This window comes from Coregonus lavaretus, assembly GCF_964263955.1.
Source record: "Coregonus lavaretus genome assembly, chromosome: 11".
NCBI lineage: Eukaryota > Metazoa > Chordata > Actinopteri > Salmoniformes > Salmonidae > Coregonus > Coregonus lavaretus.
In genome coordinates this window covers 17,869,092-17,882,143 of record NC_139998.1, presented here as the reverse complement: position 1 = coordinate 17,882,143, position 13,052 = coordinate 17,869,092, and the positions used below count along the sequence as shown (strand labels likewise).

The following is a 13,052-nucleotide window of genomic DNA, read 5'->3' as shown; positions in this document are numbered from 1 at the left end:
GGTGGGGAGCAGTCAGCCTGCGTGTCACCCTGTCAGCCAGCTAGCCAGCCAGCCAGGGATAGAGCTCAACCAGAGGAGTGTGGGGGTGGGGGGCAGTCAGCCTGCGTGTCACCCTGTCAGCCAGCTAGCCAGCCAGGGATATAGCTCAACCAGAGGAGTGTGGGGGTGGGGAGCAGTCAGCCTGCGTGTCACCCTGTCAGCCAGCTAGCCAGCCAGCCAGGGATAGAGCTCAACCAGAGGAGTGTGGGGGTGGGGAGCAGTCAGCCTGCATGTCACCCTGTCAGCCAGCTAGCCAGCCAGCCAGGGATAGAGCTCAACCAGAGGAGTGTGGGGGTGGGGGGCAGTCAGCCTGCGTGTCACCCTGTCAGCCAGCTAGCCAGCCAGGGATATAGCTCAACCAGAGGAGTGTGGGGGTGGGGAGCAGTCAGCCTGCGTGTCACCCTGTCAGCCAGCTAGCCAGCCAGCCAGGGATAGAGCTCAACCAGAGGAGTGTGGGGGTGGGGAGCAGTCAGCCTGCATGTCACCCTGTCAGCCAGCTAGCCAGCCAGGGATATAGCTCAACCAGAGGAGTGTGGGGGTGGGGAGCAGTCAGCCTGCGTGTCACCCTGTCAGCCAGCTAGCCAGCCAGGGATAGAGCTCAACCAGAGGAGTGTGGGGGTGGGGAGCAGTCAGCCTGTGTGTCAGCTAGTGATGGGGGGAAAAATCGATACAGTTACATATTACGCTATTATTTTAGGACGATATTATATCGATATTTGACTCCAGGTATCGATTTGTAAAACAAATAAAATAAATGTTGCTACTGTTTGCGTTATACAGTGCCTACGGAAAGTATTCAGACCCCTTGACTTTTTCCACATTTTGTTACGTTACATCCTTATTCTAAAATTGATTAAATAAAAACAATTCCTCAGCCATCTACACACAATACCCCACAATGACAAAGTGAAAACAGGTTTTTAGAAATATTTGCAAATTTATAAAAATTAAGAAACAGAAATACGTTATTTACATAAGTATTCATGAGACTCTTAATTGAGCTCAGGTGCATACGGTTTCCATTGATAATCCTTGAGATGTTTCTACAACTTGATTTGGTGTCCACCTGTGGTAAATTCAATTGATTGGACATGATTTGGAAAGGCCCGGACAAACTTAGCAATCAGGGGAGAAGGGCCTTGGTCAGGGAGGTGACCAAGAACCCGATGGTCACTCTGACAGAGCTCTAGAGTTCCTCTCCCCGAGATGGGAGAACCTTCCAGAAGGACAACCATCTCTGCAGCACTCCACCAATCAGGCCTTTATGGTAGAGTGGCCAGACGTAAGCCACTCCTCAGTGAAAGGCACATGACAGCCCGCTTGGAGTTTGCCAAAAGGCACCTAAAGGACTCTCAGACCATGAGAAACAAGATTATTTGGTCTGATGAAACCAAGATTGAACTCTTTGGCCTGAATACCAAGCGTCACATCTGGAGGAAACCTGACACCATCCCTACGGTGAAGCATGGTAGTGGCAGCATCATGCTGTGGGGATGTTTTTCAGCGGCAGGGACTGGGAGACTAGTCAGGATAGAGGCAAAGATGAATGGAGCAAAGTACAGAGAGATCCTTGATGAAAACCTGCTCCAGAGCGCTCAGGAATTCAGCCAGAGCCCGGACTTGAACCCGATCGAACATCTCTGGCGATGACCTGAAAATAGCTGTGCAGCAACACTCCCCATCCAACCTGACAGAGCTTGAGAGGATCTGCAGAGAAGAATGGGAGAAACTCCCCAAATACAGGTGTGCCAAGCTTGTAGCTTCATACCCAAGAAGACTCAAATCGCTGCCAAAGGTGCTTCAGTAAAGTACTGAGTAAAGGGTCTGAATACTTATGTAAATGTAATATTTAAGTTTAGCAAATTAGCAAACATTTCTAAAAACCTGTTTTTGCTTTGTCATTATGGGGTATTGTGTGTAGATTGATGAGGGAAAACAACTATTTAATACATTTTAAAATAAGGATGTAACATAACAAAATGTGGAAAGAGTCAAGGGATCTGAATACTTTCCGAATGCACTGTAGCTATAGCTTTAGCTATTTTTCATCCTATATCTTGGTCTCCATCTTTTACATTTATATTTTAGTCATTTAGCAGATGCTCTTATCCGGAGCGACTTACAGGAGCAATTAAGGTTAAGTGCCTTGATCAAGGGCACGTTGACCGATTTTTCACCTAGTCTGCTCTGGGATTCGAACAAGCGACCTTTCGGTTACTGACCCAACGCTCTTAACCACTAGACTTTTTAAATAGTGAGCCAACATGTTTTCAGCAGTTTTATTTCCCTGACTAATCAAAACTCGCTTTCTCATGCTCTCTCTTGTCTCAGACATACAGTATCGAATCGCAATACATATAGAATCGTGAGAATCGCAATACATATCGTGTCAGCCTGTCTGCCCAGCCCATCTCAGAGCTCCTCCAGAAAGACCCAGCTGCCCCAGCCCTGTGTCTGTCTGACTCACCCCCTCCTGGCTCTCTCTCCACTGGGCTAGCACTCTGGGTGACAGGTCTGCCACCCCTGGAGCTTCTGCTGGGCACTGACTGTGTGGGGGTCACTTGCCTGCCTTCAGTACTCTTGATAATTCAGTGTCGTGGTGAAACGGACTCCAGGTGAAGCTCCAGTGCACAGGGCATATGTGCTGGCTGTGTTGGATACAGGGATGTCACGCCAGTGAAACACAATCATGCTGACCCACATCGTATGATCACACACACACCACACACACACACACACACACACTTACACACACACACACACATACATTGTGTTTGGCTGTGAGTGTGGCTTTCAGATGTGGGTCAGATGATTGTGTCTGCTGATCTGAGTCTCAGCACTCACACACACACTATGGCAGCAGCAGCTTCAGCATCTCCCCTGCTTCACCTGGGGAGTCTGCCCAGCCCCAGACACACAGTGAAATTATGCAAGGTACTGAAGGCAGAGCTGCATGCATACTTAACCACCTCAGCCCTTAGCCTGCCAGGCTGCCACTGCAGTTCAGCTGAGAAGGACACTCTAAGAGCACTGGCTATTGTGTAAGAGGCTACGGAGCACTAGGTTCTACTTAAGTCAAGCTTTTAAAAGCTTAATTACTGTATCTCAGATATATTCATCGAAGAGAGACCATGCAACAGTCAGTGCATATTTGAGACACCAGCCTACAGAGCATTCATTCCCAATTCTATGTCAATGATGGCAGAATAAGACAAAAAGGCAAAGTAGGAAGAAGAGGGATAAAAGAGAGAGAGGAAGCAAGAGAGAGAGACAGAGAGAGAGGAAGCCAGAGAGAGAGACAAAGGGAGAGAGGAAGCCAGAGAGAGAGACAGAGAGAGGAAGCCAGAGAGAGAGAGCGAGAGAGAGGAAGCCAGAGAGAGAGAGAGGAAGCCATAGAGAGAGACAAAGAGAGAGAGGAAGCCAGAGAGAGAGACAAAGCCAGAGAGAGAGACAGAGAGAGAGGAAGCAGAGAGAGAGACAAAGAGAAAGGAAGCCAGAGAGGGACAGAGAGAGAGGAAGCCAGAGAGGGAGACAGAGAGAAAGGAAGCCAGAGAGAGACAGAGAGAGAGGAAGCCAGAGAGAGAGACAAAGAGAGAGAGGAAGCCAGAGAGAGAGACAGAGAGAGGAATCCAGAGAGAGAGACAGAGAAACGAAGCCAGAGAGAGACATAGAGAGAGGAAGCCAGAGAGAGAGACAAAGAGAGAGGAAGCCAGAGAGAGAGACAAAGAGAGAGGAAGCCAGAGAGAGACAGAGATAGACGAAGCCAGAGAGAGAGACAGAGAGAGAGGAAGCCAGAGAGAGAGAGACAGAGAGAGGAAGCCAGAGAGAGAGAGAGAGAGAGAGAGAGAGAGAGAGAGAGAGAGAGAGAGAGAGAGAGAGAGAGAGAGAGAGAGAGAGAGAGAGAGAGAGAGGAAGCCAGAGAGAGAGAGAGACAGAGAGAGAGGAAACCAGAGAGAGAGAGAGAGAGGAAGCCAGAGAGAGAGACAGAGAGAGAGGAAGCCAGAGAGAGAGAGAGAGAGAGAGAGGAAGCCAGAGAGAGAGAGAGAGAGAGAGAGAGAGAGAGAGAGAGGAAGCCAGAGAGAGAGAGAGAGAGACAGAGAGAGATGAAACCAGAGAGAGACAGAGAGAGAGGAAGCCAGAGAGAGAGACAGAGAGAGAGGAAGCCAGAGAGAGAGACAGAGAGAGGAAGCCAGAGAGAGAGACAGAGAGAGAGACAGAGAGAGACAATGCCAGAGAGAGACAGAGAGAGAGGAAGCCAGAGAGAGAGACAGAGAGAGAGGAAGCCAGAGAGAGAGAGAACGCCAGAGAGAGAGACAGAGAGAGAGGAAGCCAGAGAGAGAGGAAGCCAGAGAGACAGAGAGAGAAAGAAAACATCGTAGCTGCCCTAGTAGAAGCCCAGTGAGCTAGCTACAGTGAGAGTGACAGGCGACCCAGCCCACTCTGCCTGTCTGCCCCACTAAGGACTATTGACCTAGGAATCTCATCAAGAGCTGTCCTGCAGAGAAACATACAGAAGCCACCACACCATACCATGGGCAGTAATCACACAAAGCATTTAAAGGAATTGTCTTATAGCTGGAATGGATGTCAAACGGAATGTCAAGCATAAGAGGATGGATCATCTATAGGCTATTACTGCGTTATAAAGTCTTTCTCTCCTTTTGGTATTTTTCTTGTTGATATCTATAGTTGGGGATAGCATTACAACCATGTGAGTAAATTTAAGGCATGACACCCATGACTTCAGATTTAATGTAAATGTTGGTAAATCATATACATTTCTGGAAAATACTGGTGTTCCCCTTTAATCTCTGGTGTCTTTGTTGTAGGAGTGGATGGGTAGAATCGAGAGCGGGTAAAAATATCCACATATTAATTAATATATTGATATTTAACCCTCCCACTCCCTTTTTAACATTTTACATTATATATTCATCATAAAAGTAATGCAATTACCAATAAGGGTCATCTATTTGGGAATCACATGGTATTAAAAGTCATTACTTGTTAGTCGTTTTTAATGAACAAATCTAATGAAGTGCAGCTAGATGTTGGAAGCATGATTTCTCTCGCCTTAAGGGGTAGTGGGTGCGGATGTCTGCATGGGAGTGTGTCTGTGTGTGTGTGTCTAATGTGTGTGTGTGTGTGTGTGTGTGTGTGTGTGTGTGTGTGTGTGTGTGTGTGTGTGTGTGTGTGTGTGTGTGCATTGGGGTTAAGTGATTACAACATGGATGTGCCCTACCTAAGACAATCATTGCCTCGGTCAAAGGGAAGCAAAACTCTGCATCACAATAGTTGGAAGGGAAAATATGCATAAATGAAGTGGTTTCTTTCAGTGAGAGTGTATACATCTTCCATAGCAGTCGGTATCTTACCTGACGAAATAGAAACATGTTCCCAAAGAACGGGGACGGTTTGGGGTGCCTGATTCCACATCGAGCCAGGGCTGAATAGGGGAATGTAGCATACCTAGAGAGACAGAGAGAGAAGAGAAGAGAGAGGAGAGAGAGAGAGAGAGAGAGAGAGAGAGAGAGAGAGAGAGAGAGAGAGAGAGAGAGAGAGAGAGAGAGAGAGAGAGAGAGAAGACAGCGAGAGAGAGAGAGAGAGAAGACAGCGAGAGAGAGAGAGAGAGAAGACAGCGAGAGAGAGAGAGAGAGAGAGAGAGAGAGAGAGAGAGAGAGAGAGAGAGAGAGAAGACAGCGAGAGAGAAGACAGCGAGAGAGAGAGAGAGAGAGAGAGAGAGAGAGAGAGAGAGAGAGAGAGAGAGAGAGAGGGGGAGAGAGAGAAGAGAAGAGAGGAGAGAGGAGAGAGAGAGGAGAGAGAGGAGAGAGAAGAGAGCGAGAGAGAGAGAGAGAGAGAGAGAGCGAGAGAGAGAGAGAGCGAGAGAGAGGAGAGAGCAAGAGAGGAGAGAGAGAGGAGAGAGAGGAGAGAGAGAGGGAGAGAGAGAGGGGAAAGAGAAAACAAAAGAAACAGAGACAGAAAGAGAGACAAAGAGAAGAGGGGTGTGAGCTAGTAACGGATAAAAGGGAATGAGGGATAAGGTAGTAATGCTACAGAGATTACCGCGTCTAATGTGGCAGATATGCTGCCTAAGTAGCGCCTCACACAAACACACAACATTATTACACTGGAAGGATTTATTTGTTTGGGGGAATGTAAAAAAATTCTGACTTTGACTCCTAAAACGGAACAACAAAATGGAACAGCATGCATTATTCATCACAGGCGCTGCTGCCGTTTTCTGCTGACATGCAAGTCCTTGGAATGGGGAAGGGGCCTTTTGTACGGGACTTTGAGGAGCATTATGGGATACGACAGCTGGGACATTCTTTAGTCATGTAATACGCCGTCTGCTCTAAACGGGGTGGATTCTGTAGAGTGTGTGCGTGTGTGTGTGTGTGTATCTGTGTGTGTATTTGAGTATCCTGGCCAATGAAAGGGCAATTAAAGGATGGCTGCCTCCTCCAGTCACGGACTACGAGGCTAAGAGACAGGAAATTGTGTTTACAGTCAGAAAATAAAGCTGTGCACACAAACACTCCCACACAGGCAGGGAGGGAGACATGACAGACAGGCAGGCTTATAGTTCAGGGCAAACAACTCTGACTGGAAGGAGGAAGTCATATTTTCACGACATACACTACCAGTCAAAAGTTTGGACACACCTACTCATTCAAGGGTTTTTCTTTAAGCACAATTTCCATGTCTTAAAGTAATGATGGGCTGTCGTTTTTCTTTGCTTATTTGAGCTGTTCTTGCCATAATAGGGACTTGGTCTTTTACCAAATAAGGCTATCTTCTGTATACCACACCTACCTTGTCACAACACAACTGATTGGCTCAAACGCATTAAGAAGGAAAGAAATTCCACAAATTAACTTTTAAGAAGGCACACCTGTTAAATGAAATGCATTCCAGGTGACTACCTCATGAAGCTGGTTGAGAGAATGCCAAGAGTGTGCAAAGCTGTCATCAAGGCAAAGGGTGGCTATTTGAAGAATCTCAAATATAAAATACATTTTGATTTGTTTAACACTTTTCTGGTTACTACATGATTACATATGTGTTATTTCATAGTTTTGATGTCTAAACTATTATTTAATTTTTTTATGGGGTAGATCAGCTTTAATATTTCAGATAGATTGTAACTTCCATCAATGTAATTGTCTGCATCACTTCCAATCCCCCATATGTTGTTTTCTCGCAAATATATATATATATATATATATATATATATATATATATATATATATATATATATATATATATATATATATATATATATATACACACAGTTGAAGTCGGAAGTTTACATACACCTTAGCCAAATTCATTTAAACTCAGTTCTTCACAATTCCTGACATTTAATCCTAGTAAAAATCCCTGTATTAGGTCAGTTAGGATCACCACTTTATTTTAAGAATGTGAAATAATAGTAGAGAGAATGATTTATTTCAGCTTTTATTTCTTTCATCACATTCCCAGTGTGTCAGACGTTTACATACACCTAATTAGCATTTGGTAGCATTGCCTTTCAATGGTTTAACCTGGGTCAAATGTTTCGGGTAGCCTTCCACAAGCTTCCCACAATAAGTTGGGTAAATTTTGGCCCATTCCTCCTGACAGAGCTGGTGTAACTGAGTCAGGTTTGTAGGCCTCCGTGCTCGCACACGCTTTTTCAGTTCTGCCCACAAATGTTCTATAGGATTGAGGTCAGGGCTTTGTGATGGCCACTCCAATACCTTGACTTTGTTGTCCTTAAGCCATTTTGCCACAACTTTGGAAGTATGCTTGGGGTCATTGTCCATTTGGAAGATGCATTTGCGACCAAGCTTTAACTTCCTGACTGATGTCTTGAAATGTTGCTTCAATATATCCACATAATTTTCCTTCCTCATGATGCCATCTATTTTGTGAAGTGCACCAGTCCCTCCTGCAGCAAAGCACCCCCACAGCATGATGCTGCCACCCTCATGCTTCACAGTTGGGATGGTGTTCTTCGGCTTGCAAGCCTTCCCCTTTTTCCTCCAAACATAACGATGGTCATTATGGCCAAACAGTTCTATTTTTTTTACATCAGACCAGAGGACATTTCTCCAAAAAGTACGATCTTTGTCCCCACGTGCAGTTGCAAAACGTAGTCTGTCTTTTTTATGGCGGTTTTGGAGCAGTGGCTTCTTCCTTGCTGAGCGGCCTTTCAGGTTATGTCGATATAGGACTAGTTTTACTGTGGATATAGATACTTTTGTACCTGCTTCCTCCAGCATCTTCACAAGGTCCTTTGCTGTTGTTCTGGGATTGATTTGCACTTTTCGTGGAGACAGAACGCATCTCCTTCCTGAGTGGTATGACGGCTGCATGGTGTTTATACTTGCGTACTATTGTTTGTACAGATGAACGTGAACCTTCAGGCGTTTGGAAATTGCTCCCAAGGATGAACCAGACTTGTGGAGGTCTACAATTGTTTTTCTGAGGTCTTGGCTGATTTCTTTTGATTTTCCCATGATGTCAAGCAAAGAGGCACTGAGTTTGAAGGAAGGTCTTGAAATACATCCACAGGTACACCTACAATTGACTCAAATGATGTCAATTAGTCTATCAGAAGCTTCTTAAGTCATGACATCATTCTCTGGAATTTTCTAAGCTGTTTAAAGGCACTGTCAACTTAGTGTATGTAAACTTCTGTCCCACTGGAATTGTGATACAGTGAATTATAATTGAAATAATAATAATAATAATAATACTAATAATCTGTCTATAAACAATTGTTGGAAATATTACTTGTGTCATGCACAAAGTAGATGTCCTAACCGACTTGCCAAAACTATGGATTGTTAACAATAAATTTGTGGAGTGGTTGAAAAACAAGTTTTAATGACTCCAACCTATGGGTATGTAAACTTCTGACTTCAACTGTACATACATATATACACATACATACACACATATACAGTGGGGAGAACAAGTATTTGATACACTGCCGATTTTGCAGGTTTTCCTACTTACAAAGCATGTAGAGGTCTGTCATTTTTATCATAGGTACACTTCAACTGTGAGAGACGGAATCTAAAACAAAAATCCAGAAAATCACATTGTATGATTTTTAAGTAATTAATTTGCATTTTATTGCATGACATAAGTATTTGATACATCAGAAAAGCAGAACTTAATATTTGGTACATAAACCTTTGTTTGCAATTACAGAGATCATACGTTTCCTGTAGGTCTTGACCAGGTTTGCACACACTGCAGCAGGGATTTTGGCCCACTCCTCCATACAGACCTTCTTCAGATCCTTCAGGTTTCGGGGCTATCGCTGGGCAATACGGCCTTTCAGCTCCTTCCAAAGATTTTCTATTGGGTTCAGGTCTGGAGACTGGCTAGGCCACTCCAGGACCTTGAGATGCTTCTTACGGAGCCACTCCTTAGTTGCCCTGGCTGTGTGTTTCGGGTCGTTGTCATGCTGGAGGACCCAGCCACGACCCATCTTCAATGCTCTTACTGAGTGAAGGAGGTTGTTGGCCAAGATCTCGCGATACATGGCCCCATCCATCCTCCCCTCAATACGGTGCAGTCGTCCTGTCCCCTTTGCAGAAAAGCATCCCCAAAGAATGATGTTTCCACCTCCATGCTTCACGGTTGGGATGGTGTTCTTGGGGTTGTACTCATCCTTCTTCTTCCTCCAAACACGGCGAGTGGTTTAGACCAAAAAGCTCTATTTTTATCTCATCAGACCACATGACATTCTCCCATTCCTCCTCTGGATCATCCAAATGCACTCTAGCAAACTTCAGACGGGCCTGGACATGTACTGGCTTAAGCAGGGGGACACGTCTTGCACTGCAGGATTTGAGTCCCTGGCGGCGTAGTGTGTTACTGATGGTAGGCTTTGTTACTTTGGTCCCAGCTCTCTGCAGGTCATTCACTAGGTCCCCCCGAGTGGTTCTGGGATTTTTGCTCACCGTTCTTGTGATCATTTTGACCCCACGGGGTGAGATCTTGCGTGGAGCCCCAGATCGAGGGAGATTATCAGTGGTCTTGTATGTCTTCCATTTCCTAATAATTGCTCCCACAGTTGATTTCTTCAAACCAAGCTGCTTACCTATTGCAGATTCAGTCTTCCCAGCCTGGTGCAGGTCTACAATGTTGTTTCTGGTGTCCTTTGACAGCTCTTTGGTCTTGGCCATAGTGGAGTTTGGAGTGTGACTGTTTGAGGTTGTGGACAGGTGTCTTTTATACTGATAACAAGTTCAAACAGGTGCCATTAATACAGGTAACGAGTGGAGGACAGAGGAGCCTCTTAAAGAAGAAGTTACAGGTCTGTGAGAGCCAGAAATCTTGCTTGTTTGTAGGTGACCAAATACTTATTTTCCACCATAATTTGCAAATAAATTCATGAAAAATCCTACAATGTGATTTTCTGGAGAAAAAAAATCTCATTTTGTCTGTCATAGTTGACGTGTACCTATGATGAAAGTTACAGGCCTCTCTCATCTTTTTAAGTGGGAGAACTTGCACAATTGGTGGCTGACTAAATACTTTTTTTCCCCACTGTATTGTGTTGACTGGGTTGGTACTCTCTCCTCAGGTGTTTTGGCTGTTTCACCATGGACGTCATAGCTAGCGTGGCCTTTGGCACCCAGGTGGACTCTCAGAAGGACCCAAATGACCCGTTTGTTCACCACGCCCAGAAGTTCTTCTCTTTCTCCTTCTTCAGACCCATCATGTTCGTCTTCAGTGAGTACTGTGGAGCCCTGCCTTATTGCAACTAACTCATCATAGGCTTAGAAATACTGTCTAGAAAACAACTATACTACTACAAAAAAATTATCAAAATGAAAGAGAGAAACATTTTAAAACAGAAGTGTTATGTATATATATGTATATATAGTGTTATATATATATATATATATACAGTGGGGAAAAAAAGTATTTAGTCAGCCACCAATTGTGCAAGTTCTCCCACTTAAAAAGATGAGAATGATGTTTTCTCTTCACAGCAAAATCTGCAGAGCTGGGATGATTGTATCCCCCATATAAATAACATTCTATTGGAAGCAAGAATGTTATATAATAATTGAAATTGAAAATTTTTATGTTTTGAATCCGGCGTCGTTTTGCGTATCAATTCATAAACACTATGCCATGGAATCGGTACGTCAAAAATCTCTTCCCAACTATTTTGCAATCTATATGGGACGGCTGTGAATCCTTTGGTCCTTAAATGAAACGGGTATACTTTTTTATTTATCATAATTTTCTTTAACCAATTATATTCTTTAATGCAAGGCCGACAGACAAGTTCCTTACTTTTTCCCCCTTCCACTTTCCTTTTCCATTTTTGCGGTAATGCTGCAATTATTTGGTTGTAATTTTGGGTAGAGCAGACATTTCCATATGTTTTTGTTAGCTGCATGTGCGACATAACTCCACCAGTCCTACCGATAATATAATTTACAAAGATTATACCTTTTATACAAGTTTTTTTAATCAATTAGTATATTTGAGTTTAACCACAATATTTGTTGCATTATTTGTTCTGTCGTTTCTGGAGGATTAAATTGAAATTGCAACCAACATTCTATGGCTTGTTTTAGAAATAGTGATATTTGAGAGATTATTTCCTTTTCAAATAACTGAAAGTGAGAGGTTGTAATCTGAATAAAGGGAAATTATAGTTTTGATATCTTCACTATTTTTCTACAATGTAGAAAATAGTAAAAATAAAGAAAACCTTGAATGAGTAGGTGTGTCCAAACTTTTGACTGGTACTGTACATAAACAACCAATACAAGAAGGCTGCAAGAAAGAGCAGCCAACACAGGACTGATTCACACATATGCTGACAGGCACGCACGTGCATGCACACACCCCACATCCCAAGACCTCTTATAATAAAAATACAAATAGATTTCAACATCCACTTCATCTCCCCCTAAGCCCCTGAAGGAGACCATTACCATATTAGTGAAACTCAAATTGTAGTTGAAATGCTGGCCAAGAAATCTCATCACACCGACTGTTATATGACACCTTCGTAATTATAACGATGCGCGTCACACAGCCGTGACAAACAGACAACCCTCTCAACGTACATCAGAAGAGTGACTCAGGGCGCATAGTAACTGCTTTGGAATTGCTGTTGGTGTTTTACTCCTTTAAGTCCCATCCTCCCTATGTTCTAGCCTACATCCCTGATTGACACAGTGGTTAATGTCCTATGTTACTGAGTGATGCAGACTGGGTGAGATATTGTCTTTGTTTCCACTGTTGCTGTGGCAATGTGGGCGTTTATAATGGCTGGTGGCATGGGCTCATTTACAGAGAGACAGAGGTAGAGGTGTTGTCATCAGCAGCAGCCACGTGCCACTCTGTCAGGATCTACACATTGACTGCAGAGAACAAACCTATTTAACTGTGGGCGTTGCTGTAGAGGCCATGAAGAAGGCCATGAAGAAGGCCATGAAGAAGGCCATGAAGAAGGACATGAAGAAGGCCATGAAGAAGGCCATGAAGAGGCCATGAAGAAGGCCATGAAGAGGCCATGAAGAAGGCCATGAAGAGGCCATGAAGAGGCCATGAAGAAGGCCATGAAGAGGCCATGAAGAAGGCCACGAAGAAGGCCATGAAGAAGGCCATGAAGAAGGCCATGAAGAAGGCCATGAAGAGGCCATGAAGAGGCCATGAAGAAGGCCATGAAGAGGCCATGAAGAAGGCCACGAAGAAGGCCATGAAGAAGGCCATGAAGAAGACCATGAAGAATAAGCAGTCTTACAGTTAGGAAAAACACACTGTGACAGTCATACTAAGTGAAATACAAACACATTAACACAGGGACGGACACACACACACACACGCAGGCACACACACACAAATGCTCCTTTACTGACTGACTGTGTGCTAAGCCCAGGGAAGAGATCCAGATGAAGCTGGGCATTACCATACACACACGCACACACACACACACACACACACACACACACACACACACACACACACACACACACACACAC

General features: G+C 44.3%; 1 protein-coding gene across 1 annotated transcript in view; it reads right to left on the bottom strand.

Annotated features, from left to right (window-relative positions):
- LOC311137066 (thromboxane-A synthase-like) overlaps positions 1-13,052 on the bottom strand; it is a 93,933-nt gene that overhangs the window by 61,567 nt on the left and 19,314 nt on the right. Inside the window, exon 3 of the mRNA XM_084171396.1 lies at positions 5,415-5,508. Within this exon, the coding sequence (XP_084027522.1) occupies positions 5,415-5,508 (94 nt within the window). The remainder of the gene's footprint in view (positions 1-5,414; positions 5,509-13,052) is intronic.